A 20448-nucleotide genomic window follows, 5' to 3' on the forward strand; every position below is an offset into this window, starting at 1 on the left:
ATCGCCATCTCGTGTCTTGCATGTGACATTGTGAAAGATTCAAGTTAAATGAATTATTAAAATGGACCTGTGATGTTGCCATAAATAGCTTTTTATTTATGTATGATTTTTTAGGATCAATCAATAGTTGGCCAAGAAACAACTATTTGAAAAAAAGAAATCCACTTCCAATTAAATTAATATTAACTGCACTGTCACGAAACAGAAAGCTCAACGATGACAATGAATAAAAATCAGGTGTCATATCACTTTATAGTGATATTCTACTTAGTAAACAGATGAGCTGATCTATAGTGATGTCATCAATCTTGTTTACTTCTCCACAGTGTCATTGTGAAAGACTCATCACAGTCTGTGATTCATTCTAAGCTCAACCACAGCACATGACAGATTGCATTTGATATCCCGCCTGAATAACCAAACACTCCAACACTTATGTTTACAATCCAATTCCAAATCAAACGACCTTCTGTTTGAGAGAAATTGTGGGCAGTACCAAACTCAGAAGCATTTCTCAGTAGACTTGCTTGAGAGTTTCTTTTGTGATCTTTCAGTTAAACATACTCACACCATGAGACCGGTTGCAGGTCTAAGCATCTGAGTTTCCTTCTTTGAGCGTTAGTACTTTTGACACAGTATGTTGTAAAGCCTACATGAAGTTCATTAAACATTATGAAACGGAAAGTTTCTCTTGTTTGACACCTGTACCTTTATGCTTACAGGGTTTAGTTCAGACGGCAACGAGACCCTGCAGGACCGGAGCTTCAACCTCAGTTACAACTTCTAATTCAAAACTCATGAACATGAAGCTCTTATTTATTCTTTCTTGTTGCCTAATTTCTCTGATCATCTGTCATGCGTTGGAAATTAATATTTCCTGTTTCCGTCCCATTCTTCTTCTGCGTCTTTCTTTCTTCTCCTGCATTTTATTGTCGTAGTCTTGTTTTCTTTGTAAACCTTGTAAAATGAAACCACTCAGGTCAGTTTCTTGTGATTGATTGGCAGTGTGTACTTTATTTGTTGCTTCCATTGCATTGGGATACAACATTAGATGACACATGACATAAAGTCTGCCTCAATTGTTACAGAAAAAAATGACCAAGGTGTCATATAAATTGTGAAATATTATTAGTCATTAGGTTATATGTATGTATCAAAGATTTTTTTTCATGACCATCCCTGCTATGATGACTCTTTTGGGGGAGCAGTGTGGGCTTAACATCACTGACTGTGGTTCAACAAGAATAGAGAGAGAGAGAGAGAGGGACACTCAATCATGACGAATCTGAACAAAGATCTCTGTACGGTGTTGTGAAGGGATTGTCATTTGCGCATGCGCTGGAGAAACCTGGGAAAGGGGGCTTTAAATGCAGTTCAAATTTAAGAAACGTTGATGTCATGTTTTATTGTCGCTGGGTAAAGTGGTGTTTCCTTTTGACCTTAGTCATCGGTTCCTCTTCCCCCATTCTTTCCTCATTCAAGTAGATGGGATTTGGTCTCATAAGACTGAGCCGCCCAGTTCCCGGAGCGTCGCAAACATGGCCGCCGAGTGCGGAGACTTTGCCTAAAGATACTTTGGTTTATCGAGAAAGATGAATGAAAACACTGAAGATTAGAGAGGGGGACGGGCTTGCTGGCATTCGAGTTGGTCTCGCGCACGCACACAAGCACGCACGTTCTTTATGACGTCACGGGCGTGCGTTCGCGAATCCTCCGTTCCGCTCGGTCTGTCTAAAATCGCTCGTTCGGTCTCTCGGCGGATCGACATGAGCTCGGTTACGATCGCTCGTGAAGCGCACTGATGAGAGCGTCCGTATCCACACGTCTCTCGTGACGCGCATCCTCCGGTTATCCGGTCACGCGACGCCTCCAGCGCGACTGCGATCCTCGGTTTCGTCTGATCCTCGCGCATCTCTACCGGACACACGATGGATGATTCGGGAATAATCAGACGCAGGCGTCTGCAGGTCAGATCTCTTTACGCACATGTACTGTAGTTATTTAATGCTTCTCTGGACATACTGTGGATCTTTGGACATGTTTTTTGGTGCTAATATAGCATTGTGTTTATTAACAAATACCGCGGCATTTGATGTCAACATTACTTTAATGCACGCGCGCCATAGTACAATGGTATTCGCATGTACATACAACGATAATAGCCTAGTACCACGGTATGCATTGGATCACCGTGGTATTGCGGTGTGTTATCGTGCGCTAGCAGCAGCAGCAGCAGCACACCTCTTACAACATTAACAAAAGATTTACTACAAATGCAATCAAAAGGCCATGTTTTCTACAAACCATCATAATATAGAAATATATAATGACTTAAATGATATGTGTGGATTTCATTATTTTTATTTTACACAAATAAAGTGTTTGTGTGTCACATGTGACAAGAGGTTATTCTGTTAACACCCCCTGCCTTGGCTGCACTGTTGCTGCCATATGGTGCAACCGTAGGTCCCTGGGGTCAAAGGTCACTCCCATCATGCAGTAGGGTACCGCATGCATATAAGAAGCTGTTGTCTCACCTCTCTAGGTCGATTCTAGATGGTTGTAAGTGGGCTGCTGTATGCATGCGGCTCTTAAATTATCTCACGCTCAATACACCAGAGCTTCACATAACTGTTCAGTCGTGTTGAAAGATTTTGAATGACATCACAACATCTGGAATATAGCACTTGTGTCTTATATAGACTTATAATCTTGATTTCATTATATTGTTTTGTGGCATTTGTCATTTTTTATTTTGTTGTTTCTTTAACTGGTCATCACATGAACTCAAACTCACAGAGGTCAATGATTTTTAGAAATCGAGAGGATCTGGTGCACGTTTCCTCCGATAGTGGATCCATTAGCAAAAACAGTTTTGGAAAACGTTGAAAATGGCATCAGACGACGCAGCGATCCGTCACAGACGGGTGTGGACGCGCTTTTAACCTAATGATGCTGAGATTCTGAGGTTGGTTGGCAGAAGAAACGAAGGGTCTGCATCAAACAGAGGGCATGATGCCCAGTCAACGCCATTTCATTAAACCTTAGATCCCCTGATGATCATCACATGTCTGATGCCGGAGGCATTTTTTGTGTTTTGTAAAACTGGTGGGAAAGAAAAATATACAATGTTGGCCTGTTATTGTTTGGAAGTCATTTAAGTCAATCTGGTTTGAGCAAACAGACGTGATGTTACCCTTTTCGATCAGAGTTACGTTTTTTAATTTCTCAAAGACTTACAGTACATTAAAACAGGACTCAACCCACATCAATCTCTTTCAAATAAAACTCCCGTTTTCAAATGAGAGTTAAATACTGTCAATACACTGGGAGAAAAGTCAGAGTGAGATAGAGAGAGAGAGAGAGAGAGAGAGAGAGTGTCTGTAATGGTCCATTACATGAGCTGAAAGTGCTTGGCCTGGCGGCTCTCTGCTCGTCGTGAGTAAGTTTCATATGTCCACATCAGTTTGCTGGGCTTCTTTTCTCCTCTGGGTTTCTGGGAAGCTTTTACAGGGTTTGGGGAGGAAAAATTCAATTACAGTGTCAAATGAAAGATGTGAGTCACAGTGGAACAAACACAGAAATCTTTCATCGGGAGAGAAACAACAGATGCTTCAGCTTCGTGTTATGAAGATAGCAACTCATGAATTCATAATAATGAACTTAAGGAATCCCTGCTTGATATTCTGACATTAAACTCGTAAAACTAAGACAGTACTTCTTCTAAATGAATTAGTCTGAATTTATTATGTAAGATTAATACGAGGTCAAACTGGATGTGTCACAAATACTGAGGTTGATGAACTGTCCTGAAAGAACGGAATGTTTATTGCTTAGATGTTGCTCTGTCAAAGCCCAGGAGATTTCAAGGCCATTACACATTGATATGTCTGCACGTTAAAAAATAAATACGACCTCACGTTTTATCAATCACATTTACACACTGCCTCCGAAATTTTCGTCCGTCATAAAAACATTCGGACAGTGTTCGATTTTCTGCGTTTTTCGCATCGGTCAAGCATTTTTTTAGTGGCCTTTTTTAACAATTCAGAGACACCGTACAAACGAGAGCCAAATACGAAAAAACACAAATGAAAATTGCGGACTGTATGTGCAAAGTCCTTTAGTCTCCGATGTTTTTCCTTAAATTTAAATAAAAAGAGAATCAATGAGAATGTAAATGAATGTGGTAGAGTGCGAAGGTGTAAATGAGTGTAGATTGTAGAGGTTGAATAATCTGGATTTCTAGGAAAGTTGATGAGTAGATGTTTGAGTTCACATTGAGGTCTTCAATAATATTGACTTTTGATTGCAGACCAAATCTTAGCTCAGTTTGACACATTGTTGACATCTCTTCTCAAACTCTAATGACCGAAACATTTTCTGACTCTTTCTGATCAGAAATATCTGAGAGGCACGTGAGACTTTAGAAAACGCTTCAATTTTCTCTCTATTTAATCTCATTGATGTCTATGAGAAATAACTGAGATGTTAAAGATATGTCATGTAAATGGCCGCTGCCGCTGTCCGTGGTGCTGAAGTTACTCTTCACGTTCTCTCAACAGTTCCGATCCTCTTCTTTACATCACTCATCTGTAAAACATGATGTTTTCATTTTATTTCATACGCTGGTTTTCTTAAGCATGGTTTAAACCTAAGTACAGTTGAACATACTAGATGATGTTGATGTTTGCTGTAATCCTCACGGGCCTGGGATCTGTTGAGTTATTTACAGTGAATTGAGCTGCAGGCTCATTCAGAGGTAGTTTAACCTCCTGTCGATAGAGAGCTAGACTAAGCCGCCACGTTTAATCATCTCTGAGGATTCATTCCGTGTAAGAACACCATTACACAACTTTTCAAACGTGTTACATCTAGCCACCAATCAGAGTGAGAGACCATCGTGATGTCATGGAAACATGTTGCTTTGATTGATGACGGATAAAAGAAGATTCAGTTTTCCTTAATAATCAATATGAAGCAGAAGGCAAAAATTGAAATGCAAAACATATTAGTTGTTTTTTGTCAAGATAGCAACTAAACAAAGCTCTTGATTTTACTTTAAGCCTGTTGAACGCATTCAGAACGTGTGCAGACACACACTGATATACTTATTGATTATCAGTATTCGATCTCTTCTGATGATTTGCTGATTCAAGCTGCTACAAACATGTTATTCATACAAACGTAAAATGTCGACATCATATCATGGTTTCGCTTTCACATCGAGAAAAATCTGTGAAGTACCCTGGCTTTGTGAATTTGGCCACCATACACTTGTGTTAACATTGAGTGTAACTGTGTCATTGTGTGATTATATTGATCTTTTTAAGTCCAGTTGATGCTGTTTTCCATTATATGTGAATGCAGAGATAGTTGAGCTGTAAGGTTAAAGTTCAGCATCAGTCCTTGAGAGAAAGAGATTGTCAGGAAGGCAAATGAAAGAATATGATGTGCTATGTAGTGCATTCACACACTGATCACATGCACTTAATCATTTTTATTTCAATGCAGATTTCACTTACGCAACCATTTCAGACTGTATGGGTTGTTAGAACGTTTTAAAGTTTACAATAATTTACAGATTGTTCCAAAATAATCAAGTTAAGAAAAACCTGATTAAAAAAATGAAGAACTTAAGAAATGGAGACATGCAGTGTTTTCAATTCAAATGAATGTTACTTTATTGTTATTTCAGTATCTTTTATAATGACCTTCAGGCGGTTGTAAGTATAATGTAAGTGTCCAGATGTCTTGATCATTATGTATTGTGTTATTAACTCTCAGTTTTTTCTGTTTGTGTTTCTTCATCTCCGTGTCTGTCCGTCTGTCTTGTGCCGTGAAGGATCTTCCTCTGCCACGTAAGAACAGCAGGTGAGTTTCTCACAGGGTGTTGTTTGTAAGAAATTCTTTCATTGGTTCAGGAGGACTCATTTTATTCTCATTCAGTTATAATTCATTATAGACACGTTCAGACTGCAGCTGAATGTTGTGTCACTCCTGTTCTGAGAGAAGATGTGAAAAGTTCAGATGCAAAGCCCTCTACATCAGATGACTTTGTGTAAATAAGCATTTTGTCATTAGGCTCCTACATTTACTTTCAGCAATACAAGATATTTCAGTCCGAGCGTGGGAAGAGTGTTGTATTTAGCGGGTTTTGAAGCTAAATGATTTGAGTAATGTAAGCTACATTTGTGGAGAGTATTCACTCAAAATCATGATCTCATTTTTGACGGAGGTGACTTTTGCATCTGATTTTATATTCAGTCATCACAAATCATTGATCTCACTCTCTCTCTCTCTCTCTCTCTCTATCCCTCTATTGTGTATACTGACAAACAAACACACACACACACAGTGGATGTGCTGCACCTGCTCCCCCTTTTAACTCTGCCGTAGTATCATCCGTTGCCTTTGGGATTTTACCCACACTTCCCTCTGTACTTTTCCAGTGTGCAAGAACAGACAGACAGTCTAACCGCACACACGCGCGTGCGTATGTTTTATCTCCGTTGGGACAGTCCATAGGAGTAACATTTTTTTGTTCTGTAAAATTTATAAGCTTTTTTCCCCTTGAGGAACTCCATGTTGTTCCCCACAGTGACACGGGTCCCGATGAGTTTGAGTGCATTCAATTGTAGGTCCCCACTAACATATAAAAACCAAGTCCACACACGCGAGTGTCTCGTGACGTGCTGGTTAGTTTGGAGAGCTTGCATCTGTGATTTAGCTGTTTTATTGTGTGTCTTTTAAAGATGTTTCTTCGCACCAAAAGGTAAAATGATCCTAAATGGGTAGATTAATACATTGTGGAAAGTGTTTAATTGAATTAAGTTTGTTATTGTGTATTCACATGTTGTTTGACAAAATAGTTTTGCTCTTTTTGTGCCTCTGGAGCGATTGGTCACAGGATTCGGATGATTTTAAGAATATACGTAAATTACCTGCGGTTTACTGACTCTTGTTTCTATTATATATTGTGCATTTTCAGTTCTTCTGTCCGTCTGTCTTAAATATCTTGATGTGTTGGATGTAACATGAGTTAACCGAACACATCGTTTCAGATCCGTTTATTTATGTAGGGTGTCTCTTTAAGGGGTGTGGTGTCTCTTTAAAAGAGGGGCGTAGACCGAGCACTGTTTAAGATTATCCCTTAAGACCCCCTACATCCACTTGTGTGTGTGTGTGTGTGGTTACACATGGTACAATGTATTAAACACATAGCTGAGAATCTTTCATTCATTCATTTATTCATTCATAGGGAGCCGAGGAGATGACATACTTTGTATGCAAAACCCGGAAGCGAGTTAGCATTTTATGACTTCCGGTTCCATCGCTCCAAACTCTATGGGTTTTTTGTTTGGGTTTTTGGTAAATCGCCTGTAATAAGGTCTGTGCTAAACCTCGAAATATTTTCGCATTTTATACTATGACATAAAAGACAACAGTTTAAAGCCTTAAACACAGTGGTTGCCAACAAGTTGCTTAAAGCGAGTACTTCCTATAGCGGGGACGTTATTTCATTGTGTTAGTTTTTTACTTCTGCCGGTTGTATTTCCCCTTCAAATGTAACAAATGTGGTGTTACCTTGTAAAGATTATGACAAAACGTGTAAACATCATAAACATTTGTTAATCAAAGAGTTAATTTTATGACATCTTCCAAAAGTCAATGGGGAAAATGCATCAGCTTTCAGATCGAGGGAACCACTCATCCCTGCGGCTCCCTATTCATGACATGATTTAAGTTATTCATTCATTTGTTTGGTTCAGTGCACGACTTATAACTGGAATGTCGTTCCTGTCATGCGTGAGCTGACTTCATTAATCTGGGCGTAAGAGAGACAGAGAGAGCGCGAGCAAGAGCGCGAGCAAGACAGTTGCTTTAGTCTTATAGACACTTGGCTTACATGACCTAGTTTTATCAACACACGCACACATTATTTATTGGATAAACAGCTAAAGACTGAACCAGTCAGTCAAACAGAGATTTGAAATCATCTCTCTCTCTCTCTCTCTCTCTCTCTCTCTCTCTCTCAGATAGATGACTGTTAAAATTGAATATATATATATATGTGTGTGTGTTTGTAGTTGCCGTAGTAACAGGAAGAGTCTGATTCTGACTTCCACGTCCCCGACTTTGCCCCGCCCACATTCTCCTTTACCTGGACACATTGGTGAGTGGACACGCCTCCATGAGCTCTTCCTGATTTCTTTGTTTGTGTACGCGTTGTTTATAAGATGACTTGTGTCCACACAGGCAGTAGTCCTCTGGACAGCCCTCGAAACTTCTCTCCCAGCACACCTGCACATTTCTCCTTCGCTTCCTCCAGGAGGTAAACAAAACACACATGCGATACAAAGACACGCAAACACACATGCTCAGGACTCTTGAAGTTGAAAGTGTTTGTGTAAACCAATCACATCGCTATTCCTTGTGCATTAATGGACAGATGATGATAATAATAATTTGTGTTGTGTTTGTAGAGATGGGCGTCGATGGTCACTGGCGTCTCTTCACTCTTCTGGCTATGGCACCAACACACCCAGTTCAACGGTACTTTGTTTTTTTCATTCAACACACACAATTCTCAGGTCTGTGTGTGTGATGACACGTTTGTGACACGTTTGTTCTGTATGTTCTGTAACTCTCTCTCTCTCTCTCTCTCTCTCTCTCCAGTCTTCCAGTTCATCACAGGAGCGTTTGCATCCGTTACCGTCTCAGCCCACCATGGACGAGCTTCACTTTCTCTCCAAACACTTTGGCAGCACAGAGAGCATCACAGATGATGACGGGGGACGCTGTTCACCCCACATGAGACCCCGCTCACGCAGTCTCAGGTACACACACACACATTTATACTTTCACACACAAACAAACAAACACACAAACATCTTTACGTACTCTCCCTCTCTGTCTGATGTTTGCAGTCCGGGTCGCTCTCACTCCTGCTATGACAATGAGATCGTCATGATGAATAATGTTTACAGGGAGCGTTTTCCCAAGGTAAAACACACGCGCACACACAGTTGGGAGTCAATTATTCGATTTTCAAAGTCTGAAATAAAATATAATTTAACATTAAATAAATGGTTGCAGTATCTCAAAATCTGAGCAATGTGCCGAGGTCTCTCGTCTGATAAATTGAACTCTTGATGTATAAACATTTGTTGTCACAGATCTTAAGTATGTGTGTATTTGTTGTGTGTCAGGCCACGGCTCAGATGGAGGGCAGGTTGTGTGATTTCATTCACTCATACGCTCCTGAGAGCGTTCTGCCGTTAGCCGACGGGGTCCTGAGCTTCGTCCATCATCAGATCGTGGAGCTGGCCAGAGACTGCCTGACCAAATCCGGTGAAGGTCTCATCACCTCCGTCTACTTCTATGAGCTGCAGGAGAACCTGGAGAAACTTCTGGATGACGTGAGTTCATCAGCGACATTCAGTCGGACCTCAAAATCAAATGAAAGATGTGTTTCAGGGATGGTCACCTCTCTTTATGTCTGTCACCGTCAGGCCTACAAGCGTTCGGAGAGCTCCGAGTTGACCTTCGTCACAGAGCTGGTGAAGAAACTTCTCTTCATCATCGCTCGACCCGCTCGACTTCTGGAGTGTTTGGTGAGTTTTTGCTGTTGTGTTTCACATGAGGGAAAAGATTCAGACCTTCAAACGGCTGTGCTCAACAACATCTTCCACAAACTTTACTCCTTCTCTACAAATCCTATTTCCACTTCAGAGATTTTTTTTTCCACTTCAGAGTCAGTTTTGTGAACTACAACAGAAGCACAAAAGAGCGACAGAGGGTTTAACCTGCCACCACATTTACATTTATATTGAAACCGGCATGTTTCAGTGAATCTGTCTATCTTTTTTTCTTACTGCCCCTCTTTTTCTCTCTCTCTCTCTCTCTCTCTCTCTCTCTCTCTCTCTCTCTCTTATTTTTCTTTTTCTATCTTTCTTTCTTTTTTCTTACTATATTTCTCTCTTCCTTTTTTTACTATCTTTATTTCTTTCTCTTTCTCTCTCTTTCTTTTTATCCATCTTTTTTTGTTCTCTTACTATTTTTCTTTCTTTCTTATAACCGTTCCCACCAAACGCGACTTGCGCGAATAAACATTTTGACTTTACTCGCTTCATTCGTGCGTGAAATTCACTTCACAACAGACGCAGATTTGTGTCATGGGAGGGGCTTCTGCCAGGCGGCTTTAGTCTCGTATATAGATATATTGAATCTCTCATTTTTTGACAACCTACCAGATTGTCCGAACCCCTCACTCACTTTATTCCAAGCAAGATCCTTTTTATTCATGTTTCGATAAAAGTAACATGTATCATGCTTCATTGGCATTTGGTGTGAACACACAGTTAGTTTGCTTAAATCCTTCGGAAAGAAAGAAAGAAAGACAAAGTAAAACTCAATTCTTAATAACAATAATATTTGTGCTATAACGCTTATATATTTAAAAAATAAACAGTTGCTATTTAAAATAAACATCAAGATGTGATATTGTGTGAAATGTGTGCAGGAGTTTAACCCTGAAGAGTTTTATCATCTGTTGGAGGCGGCTGAAGATCAAGCCAAAGAAGGTCATCTGATGAAGACCGACATCCCACGATACATCATCAGTCAGCTGGGTCTGACCCGAGACCCTCTGCAGGGTGAGAAACACACACACACACACACACACACTCATGTGATTACAGTGAGAGTTTGAGTCATGTAAACCGTACGTCTGTGTGTTCAGAGATGGTCACGTGTGAACATCAGGAGACTGAAGGACCCCTTTCACCTGAGACAGATGATTCACAAGAGGTGAAAACACACACATTAAGCTCTATAAAATCTACAGTGATAACAGGAAGCGGATGTCTCTGTCTTCCTGTGCACATGAGTTTAAAATCTGTCTTCTGTGTTTCAGGGAAAAATGAAACCCATGAAACCACCTGAAGAGGCCGATTTCCAAACCATCAAGCTGATCAGCAATGGAGCCTATGGGTAAATGCACAACACAACACACAAATATTAAATACACACACACAAACATCCATAAAACATATACACACAACAAACAAACATATGAAAATATGCAAACTCTAAAAGACAAAAATACATCCAGTCATATACAAACAGTCATACAGAAATATACACACTCAAAAGCAAACACACATGCAACCTAACACAATCACACACACACAAACAAATATACAATTATTTAGACACACACACACATACGCTCAAACTAACACAAGCAAACACAAACATGAACAAATATACAAATAACACACGCAGACACAAGTGAGTTTAGTCAGTGATTGTGTTGTTTGTGTTGTATTTCTTCAGGGCGGTGTATTTGGTCCGTCATCTGGAGACTCAGCAGCGCTTCGCCATGAAGAAGATCAACAAACAGAACCTCATTCTGAGGAATCAGATCCAGCAGGCGTTTGTAGAGCGAGACATTCTGACCTTCGCTGAGAACCCGTTTGTCGTCGGCATGTTCTGCTCATTTGAGACCAGACGACACCTGTGTATGGTGATTGAGTATGTGGAGGGTAAGACACACACTTTATTCTTTTCCCGTATGTTTTTGATTTACTTTGTCTGCGCGTAATATAAGACATTGTTGAAACGACCTCTACAGAAGCAGATTTACACCTTTTATTGTAAAGATCTTGTGTTTGATGTCATCTGTGTGTCAGGAGGAGATTGTGCGACGCTGCTGAAGAGCATTGGAGCTCTCCCTGTGGAGATGGCTCGCATGTACTTTGCTGAGACGGTCCTAGCGCTAGAGTACATACACAACTACGGCATTGTGCATCGAGATCTCAAACCTGACAAGTAAGACTGTGAACAAGACAAGAACTCCATCGATATTCATTTAAAGGGACAGTTCAGACGATTTCAGTGTTGTTTAGTTATCAGCACTATTCTAAATATCTTCTTTTGTATTGAAGAAATGAAAAATCGTACAGGTTTGACATGATATGAGGTGAATAAATGATGATTTTTCAGGTGAACAATCCCTTTCAGATGCCATTTAATTGATTGATTTAATTCAGAACTGATTTACCGTTCACATTTATTTAATGGATGCTGTGATGTGTTTGGCCATCTGGTGATGAACAAATTCTATAAGACTAATGAATGTCATTAGATTATTAACTGTTATATAATTCATATGTGTGTCAGCTCTGTGCCTGGCCCCAAACAGCTTATGATTGTGATTAAATATATATTTTTTTTATGTATGGTTGTGTTTAGGAAAATTCCCATAATTCATGAAAACCCAACATGTCTGAATTCTACATCATTTTAATCTTTTCATGTGTGATGTATCATAGTGTTTAATGATGTTACTCTTATTTTGAAATGTGCACAACAGCAAAAATACGCTTTGATGGTTGTGTGTAATGATCTTTGTCACATCTCTCTCTCTCTCTCTCTCTCTCTCTCTCTCTCTCTCTCTCTCTCTCTCTCTCTCTCTCTCTCTCTCCTGCAGTCTGTTGATCACATCTATGGGTCACATTAAACTCACTGATTTCGGTTTGTCTAAAATTGGTCTCATGAGTCTCACCACAAACCTGTATGAGGGACACATCGAGAAGGACACCAGAGAGTTCCTGGATAAACAGGTATGATATCATCTTTGTGTCTCATCAGCTCCCATGATACTGTTATTTAAAGAACACACGAGTGATGTTTGATGACGTCAGGTTTGTGGTACACCGGAGTACATCGCTCCTGAGGTGATTCTGCGTCAGGGTTACGGGAAGCCGGTGGACTGGTGGGCCATGGGCATCATCCTCTATGAGTTCCTGGTGGGCTGCGTGCCGTTTTTCGGCGACACACCTGAGGAGCTGTTCGGTCAGGTCATCTCAGGTGTGAACTTCACTCCTCTCTCATTTTGAACATTTGTGTTTGATGATCTCACTAGTTATATGTTAAAATAAATGTGTGTGTGTGTGTGTGTAGATGAGATTGTGTGGCCGGAAGACGAAGATGCTCTTCCCGCTGATGCACAGCACTTGATCTCATGTCTCCTGCAGACCAACCCGCTGCTCCGACTCGGCACAGGTGACATCACACACCACGTTTATGTGACCCACCCGCACTGAATGCACGGGCATGAAGTGTGTGTGTTTATACGTGTGTGTGTTTGTGCAGGCGGAGCCTTCGAGGTGAAACAGCACTCGTTTTTCTGTGATCTGGACTGGAGCAGTCTCATCCGACAGAAAGCAGAGTTTATTCCTCATCTGGAGTCGGAGGAGGACACCAGTTACTTTGACAGTAAGTGACACGCGGTGTGTTTGTGTATTTGTGGTGTCTGTATTAGCGCTTGACACATCTTTCTCTTCCAGCGCGATCCGAGCGATATCATCATGTTCAGTCGTACGACGAGGATGACACGAATGACGACGAGCCGGTGGAAATCCATCGATTCTCCTCCTGTTCCCCACGCTTCAGCAAGGTTACACATTTGTCTTCTTTAGTGTGCTGTTAATGCGTCTCTGAATCAGATAAAGTGACGGTATGATGAGGATTATGGGTAATGTCACAGGTGTACAGCAGTATGGAGCATCTGTCTCAGCTGGAACACAAACCCACGGTGACTCGCAGAGAACCCAAAACTCACAGAGACGATCGAGGGAAAAGAGAAAGTCTGAGCGGTGTGACCCTCAGAGAAAAGAGCTGGAGGACCCGATCTCCTGAGATGTGAGTCACATTGTACTTGAGAAGTGAATGAGATTTGAGTGAGACTGAGATGTATTCAATTGAAACTAAGATGTGAGACCAAGAAGTTAATGCGTGTTAATTAACTTGAGAAGTGAGTGAGACAAGACTGAGATGAAACGAGACGTGAGTGAGACTGAGATAAAACTGAGATGTGAGTGACACTAGACTGAGATGAAAGTGAGATGTGAGTGAGACTAGACTGAGATAAAACTGAGATGTGAGTGAGACTAGACTTAGATAAAACTGAGATGTGAGTGAGACTAGACTGAGATGAAATGAGAAGTGAGTGAGACTGAAATGAAACTGAGATGTGAGTGAGACTAGACTGAGATGAAAGTGAGATGTGAGTGAGACTGAAATGAAACTGAGATGTGAGTGAGACTAGACTTAGATAAAACTGAGATGTGAGTGAGACTAGACTGAGATGAAAGTGAGATGTGAGTGAGACTAGACTGAGATAAAACTGAGATGTGAGTAAGACTAGACTGAGATGAAAGTGAGATGTGAGTGAGACAAGTCTGAGATGAGAGTGAGATGTGAGTGAGACTAGACTGAGATGAAAGTGAGATGTGAGTGAGACTAGACTGAGATGAAAGTGAGATGTGAGTGAGACTAGACTGAGATAAAACTGAGATGTGAGTGAGACTAGACTGAGATGAAAGTGAGATGTGAGTGAGACTAGTCTGAGATGAAAGTGAGATGTGAGTGAGACTAGACTGAGATGAAAGTGAGATGTGAGTGAGACTAGACTGAGATTAAACTAAAACGGGACTGAGACTGAGTGAGACTAGACTGAGATGAAATGAGATGTGAGTGAGACTAGACTGCTGTGAGAGTTTTTTTTTTTGTGTAATTTGAACTGATTCGCGTCATTCACAATATTTATAAATACTCAGGTGTGCAAAACCTCTTCAAGAAGCATATTTTACTGACCTGTTGATGAACAGTAAGCCAAAAACTGTTATGAGCTGCCAGTGTAAATCTTAACATGTATTCCATAAACCAGGAATTTGTACAAGTGGATTTTTGCTTAAGTTAAATGAAGAGAATTTCAGTTAAAGAAAATACTTTTTAACTTTTTTTACTTTCCTGTCACATAAGCATAGAACAATGAAAATACACTTTAATTTGCCAAACCATCAGAACCGAACCAAGAACTGTGGGTGACAAACCGACATTCGTATTGCACTGTGAGTGAGCTGTATTGTTGCATCCCTAAAGCAGGCTCCATCTCTCTTTAGGAAGCGTTTGTCGTGTTCTGAATCCTCCTTCACTGAATCCGACTCCAGTCCTCCGGGTGCACGCCGGCGTTTCTCTGCTCTGGTGGACACACACCGCTTTGTTTCTCATCTAGAGGGCGACAGTGACGCACATGCTCGGCAGCCGGTGTTTAAAGCCAGAGGATCATCTCTAGAGGAGACCACATCTACTCCATCTGCAGCGCCTCCTACAGGTGATATTTGTCATTGCTTTACACAAGGTCTGATGAAGAGTGTGCATGCTCGAATGTCTCGAAATAATCATTTCCATAATGAACTAACAAACACCGAAGGACCCCAAGAGTGCCATTCTATCATATTAGTGTCTCACATTCATCGCCTGCTTCTCTCAGACAAACTCCTGCGGACGGCTGATGTTGCCACGGGAACAGTGCCGCCACACATGCCCGACTCGTTTAGTCCCCGGGCTGGAACCGAAGTCATCTTGCGAAGAGCACGACATCATCAGATCCCGACCGAAGGTGAGAAACATGCGGTGGCTCGCTCCGGCACCAAGGTCATAAAATCAGCGTCTGCCACGGCGCTGTCTGTCATCATACCTGCAGGTGAGACCTTCAGACTCCGTTACTTAAAACCTCATGTTTTGCTTTATTTATTTCTAGCGTAAATAGTGAGAAAAATCTTAATTTAAATCTTAACACCATTTTTGTTCTGTTAATGCATATGTGGAGGTTTGCTTTGTCAGCAGTTGAATAAATAAAAGTTTACTTTCTCGCTCCTAGTTGAGCCGCATGGCACGTCTCCACTGGCCAGTCCCATGTCTCCTCGCTCCATATCGTCCAATCCCTCGTCTCGTGACTCGTCTCCGAGTCGTGACTACTCGCCCACGGTCAGCGCTCTGAGGTCACCCATCACCATCCAGCGCTCGGGGAAGAAGTACGGCTTCACGCTGCGGGCCATCAGAGTCTACATGGGTGACACCAATGTGTACAGCGTCCACCACATGGTCTGGGTATGAGCGCTTATTTGTCTTCTTTATAACCCCACTCATGACTCGTTTGGTACTTGGTGTATAGAATTTGTTACTTGTGATGATTGACAGCACGTGGAGTGTGGCGGTCCTGCTGAAGAGGCGGGTCTTTGTGCCGGTGACCTCATCACCCATGTGAACGGGGAGTCTGTGCACGGATTGGTGCACACAGAGGTGGTGGAGCTCATTCTCAAGGTATGGACATCAACACCAGTCCTGTCGAATTCTACTTTCTCACTTTCCTCAAGTGATGATAAATATCACTGTATGTTGAACTTTAGAGCGGCAGTAAAGTAATGGTGACCACCACACCGTTTGAAAACACATCGATAAAGACCGGACCAGCCCGGAAGCTCAGCTATAAAGCCAAGATGGCCAGACGCGTCAAGAAGACGACTAAAGACGGACAGGAGAGGTCAGGAGACAAAAACACAAATGTCACATGTACAATGATTTTAAAACTTTGCTCACTCTCACTCTCTCTCTCTGCAGTAAGAAGCGAAGCTCACTCTTTCGTAAGATCACTAAACAGTCCAATCTGCTTCACACCAGTCGGAGTTTGTCGTCTCTGAATCGCTCGCTTTCGTCTGGAGACAGTCTGCCGGCTTCACCGACACACAATCTGTCCGCACGCTCACCAACACAGACGTACCGCTCACCTCCAGACTCCGCCTACCTCGGTCAGATCTCCTCCCACTGCTGTAGAGTCTATTATACATATACACATGCCGAGAGATGAGGCTGAATCCCTGGTGCCCTTATGTTGATTCTTGTTTTTTGTGAGATGAAATTGGCTTAAACAGACCTTTTTAACTAAAGTCAGAACAAGAATATTTTTTAAAACTGGAAGGAGATTTTTGCAATAATGTTGGTGTGATGAAATCATTAGGGGTCACACTATGTATTTGAATGATGTTTGGCCTACGCAAGTTAATTTGAAGCATCTTTCCTACCATGCAGAAATTGTAATTCAACTCATCAAAATTAGCTTCTGATATTTCATCTCTTGAGTGTTTTTACATTTAAATGTTTTTGACGCATCTTCATCTCTCAGATTCTGACTCGTTGTGTCCTCTCCCTTAGGTACTTCATCTCAGAGCAGCTCTCCAGCATCCAGCACGCCCAACTCTCCCGCCGCGTCCCATCACATGCGGCCGAGCTCGCTTTACGGCCTGTCTCCAAAACTCCACCGGCAGTATCGCTCCGCCCGCTGCAAATCCGCCGGGAACATTCCCCTCTCCCCATTGGCCCACACACCGTCCCCCACCTCCTCCTCCCCTCCGCCCATCGCAGGACACACGTTCGGCAGCTCCAACACCACCCAAGCCTTCCCCGCCAAACTCCACGCCTCCCCTCCGATTACTCGACCACGTCCGAAGAGCGCAGATCCGCCCCGGTCTCCTCTCCTCCAGCGGGTTCAGTCTGCCGAGAAGCTCGGTCCGCCCGCTCCGCCGTCATTCCCTTCATCCTCGTCTTCCATTTGCTCGGACCGAAAGGGCACTCTTGGCGTTTCCATCCGGAAGCACGGTCTGGACGTCGTGCATGCAGAATACCGTCGGGATTCGTTTCACTGCGAGCATGCCCTGCAGAGCCTGGTTGAGATTGAGGGCGAGAACACGCCCGGCAACTTGCCCTCTCCACCTGACCAAACCCCCGCTCCGGCCAGCTTGAACGTGATCGATATTACAAACAATCTTGCGAAGCAAGAATCAACAATGAGACGTGAGTTTTATTTGAAAGAGACTGAACTCAAAATTACAAGTGATACTGTAAACGCTAAAACAACACAGTCAGACAAACCCATTGAGAAGAAGAAAGAGGTGACGGAGTCTCAGAGCCCTCGAAACAGGCTCAGCGTCAGTTCTGCAGGAAAAGATGCAGTCAAGGATGTTGGAAAGAGTCAGTTGATCAGTCTGGATACGACCACTATGAAATGTGGTCCCAAGTCTCCAGACCGGACCCCGGTTTGTCTGACCTCGGGATCACAGGAACTCAAACCTCACAGCCTTCAAAAAGAAGATCTAAAACCTTTGGAGAGAAGCAAAGATGCAGGAAATACTGCAATGACAGAGAAAACCTCTTCAACACAGACAACCACTCCAGAGACAAGCAAGTCAATTAAAGGATCACCAAACTCAGAATTGAGCATCAACAAAGACGCATCTAAAGTTTCAACCCCACAGATCTCAGACGCAGCGTCTGCCTCATCCAAACCCCGCGAACCCAAGATTCAAACTCCATCCAGAGGCCTTCACGAGGAGAGGTGTCAGGAGGCTCCCGCGTCTCCGTCTCCGACCGCCCGCTCACCCTGCACAAGCAAATCCCGAGCCGGTTCTCCCGGTGAAAGGTCCAGCTTTGTGACGCAGCTCACCAGCGTGGCTAAAACCGTATTGGGACCCATGAAACTGGGTTCTCAAGATGGTGGAAAATCCAAGGACGGCGGCTCCAAAGCCAGCGAGGACAAGCGTGCCGCCACGTTGGGCAAATCTGAAGGTTCGCCCGGCGGTCGTCGTGGCTTTACGGGAACATGGCCCGGCCCCGGATCCTCAAAAGCCGACAAGAAAAGCTCCTCGAAGCATTCGTAATGAGCACTCGAACCCAAAAGCAGACTGTTTAAAGACACCACAGCCATCAAACCAATGCAAAATACGCTTGTACGACAAATCGAAGAAAACTAAAAATTGTGCAGCAGGAATAAGGTGCTTCAAAACGACTGTTGTCAGATATGTTTGTTTTTGCATATGGCTTATGAATCTATGCACCATCGTATGTGGATGTAGAACAAACCTTTGTGTCTCTCCTGCATGTTACATGTGTATTGTGAATAGAAGAGTCTAAATATAAGATATGACGACCTAATGCTAGTGAATACTGCACACCCTTCCTTTAGGCCTTGACCTGTCATCATCATATCAGATTCAGAGATGAGAGGTACTTCAAGTGTTCACGTTAAATCTTCATCACGTATATCGTTTAACTGCCAACAGCAGCACCAATCTGATGCTCGAGGTCACGATAACAATGCTGAGGGGGCGGTTGAACATCTTTTAAGAAATTGCGAAAAGCTTTTAATGTGTTTGGCACAGGTGCTCACACCTGCGGTTTTCTTTCTATTTGCACTCAACATGTCCGGCAAAGACGAACATGAATAAGATGTCATTGACGCACACCCCTGCTGTTATTGTGAACATCTGATCTGGTTAAGTCTTTTATTAAAATGTTTTACGTTCACAGAAGTGGCTTTATCAGCTGTTGTTACTAAAATATTTCTGTATTGTTTTTAATTGTTTTTGAGTGATTTAACACCGATTCTCGTAAAGGACAGAATTAAAAAAGATGTAGAGATGCTTGGGAGGGTGAAATCACCTTCAAATGTTTGTCTGTGGTTGAATGAAGATTTATATATTTACAACGGGCATCTCTCTGCAGAATAAAATGTGATTTAAAGAAGAATAATAGATCAACTCTATGATTGTGATGTCATGATGAAAGATTATGTCAGTAAATGCACTGTGAATGATGGACTTGAATTCTTTCAGATCTAATAGTAGTTGCAGAAGAGTTTGTGAAGCGTATGTGATGTTTAGAAGTTAGTTTGTGTTTTATTTGAATCCATTTTAATTCACTTTTAATACTTAATGATTCCATTTTTTTCAGTGAACATCTGATGGTTTGGAAAGATGTTCAGGTCACATGTGGAGATGATGATGATGTATCTGTTTACATGAATGGCACGGGCGCTCCCCGTGTTTTGAGTTACGATGGGTTGGTGCCATTTTCCGCGGTAGATCTGTTAAATCCGTTCTTGAGTGGGTTTTTTTGCCGATAAAGGACTTTACACTTTACCCAAAGTAACAATGACAGCCCTGGAGCTTTCTAAACCAACCCACCAAAAAAGAACCGTGGTTTTTCAGACAAGTCCCGTGATAGAACCATGTTTTTGGGACATGCACTGTAGTGTAAAGACCTTAGTAGATATCAAATGGTATTACAATCTGATCCCATCATTGTAGTGTTTTGTAAGGGTGATTGTGTTTTCTATATTTGGGTAGTGTGTATATGACCTTTGACCTCTTGGTTTGTGCTGTGAAGTGTGTGTGTGTGTAGGATAGATGATGTCAGGTTTGTGTGTGTAGGATAGATGATGTCAGGTTTCCGTGTCTGTGTCTAGATTGTGTAGTGTTACGCAACGAGTTAAGCAATGTTAAATATGCACTTTATTGGTTAACGTCTGTTATCTGTTGAGTTTATTTGAATGATTTTGTTTGTTTAAATTCATCAAGACGCTGCTCTGCATAAATCTTCCGTAAACTTGACACATGTTATTATCTGTTTTGTACGCTCATTTATTGTGTTATTGTTTATATGTCTTTTTTGTATGATTTTTCACCTCAGGCGATGTTATAATGACCAATGCAATTGAAATATGAATAAAGTGCAAAAATAATGATAAAGAGAAGCCTAAAA

The 20448-nt window shown here is 42.0% G+C and overlaps 1 protein-coding gene across 2 annotated transcripts; it reads left to right on the top strand.

The window, feature by feature from the left end:
* Window positions 1–1528: 1528 nt before the first annotated feature.
* Window positions 1529–20448, top strand: mast1b (microtubule associated serine/threonine kinase 1b). Of its 2 annotated transcripts, none has more exons than XM_056752335.1 (27): window positions 1529–1967; window positions 5846–5874; window positions 8091–8176; window positions 8260–8335; window positions 8487–8556; window positions 8680–8840; window positions 8931–9006; window positions 9213–9422; window positions 9516–9617; window positions 10526–10658; window positions 10745–10812; window positions 10919–10995; window positions 11341–11549; window positions 11697–11835; window positions 12497–12629; window positions 12711–12876; window positions 12970–13071; window positions 13162–13284; window positions 13356–13465; window positions 13556–13710; window positions 14973–15184; window positions 15344–15556; window positions 15734–15963; window positions 16054–16176; window positions 16263–16396; window positions 16474–16661; window positions 17065–20448. In XM_056752335.1, exons 1-27 carry the CDS (start codon window positions 1929–1931, stop codon window positions 18564–18566), a joined length of 4866 nt encoding a protein of 1621 aa, XP_056608313.1. In that variant the 5' UTR covers window positions 1529–1928; the 3' UTR covers window positions 18567–20448. The 2 variants fall into 2 exon arrangements, with proteins under 2 accessions (XP_056608313.1, XP_056608314.1); XM_056752336.1 differs by having other exon boundaries at window positions 15344–15472.

The sequence above is a fragment of the Triplophysa dalaica genome, chromosome 7 (genome assembly GCF_015846415.1).
Source record: "Triplophysa dalaica isolate WHDGS20190420 chromosome 7, ASM1584641v1, whole genome shotgun sequence".
Lineage (NCBI taxonomy): Eukaryota > Metazoa > Chordata > Actinopteri > Cypriniformes > Nemacheilidae > Triplophysa > Triplophysa dalaica.

Coding starts and splice junctions, on each gene's coding strand:
- mast1b (XM_056752335.1), top strand. CDS start 1,929: ATGGATGATTCGGGAATAATCAGACGCAGGCGTCTGCAG. Junction 10,813..10,918: donor AGACAGATGATTCACAAGAG/GTGAAAACACAC, acceptor TCTGTGTTTCAG/GGAAAAATGAAACCCATGAA. Junction 13,711..14,972: donor AGGACCCGATCTCCTGAGAT/GTGAGTCACATT, acceptor ATCTCTCTTTAG/GAAGCGTTTGTCGTGTTCTG.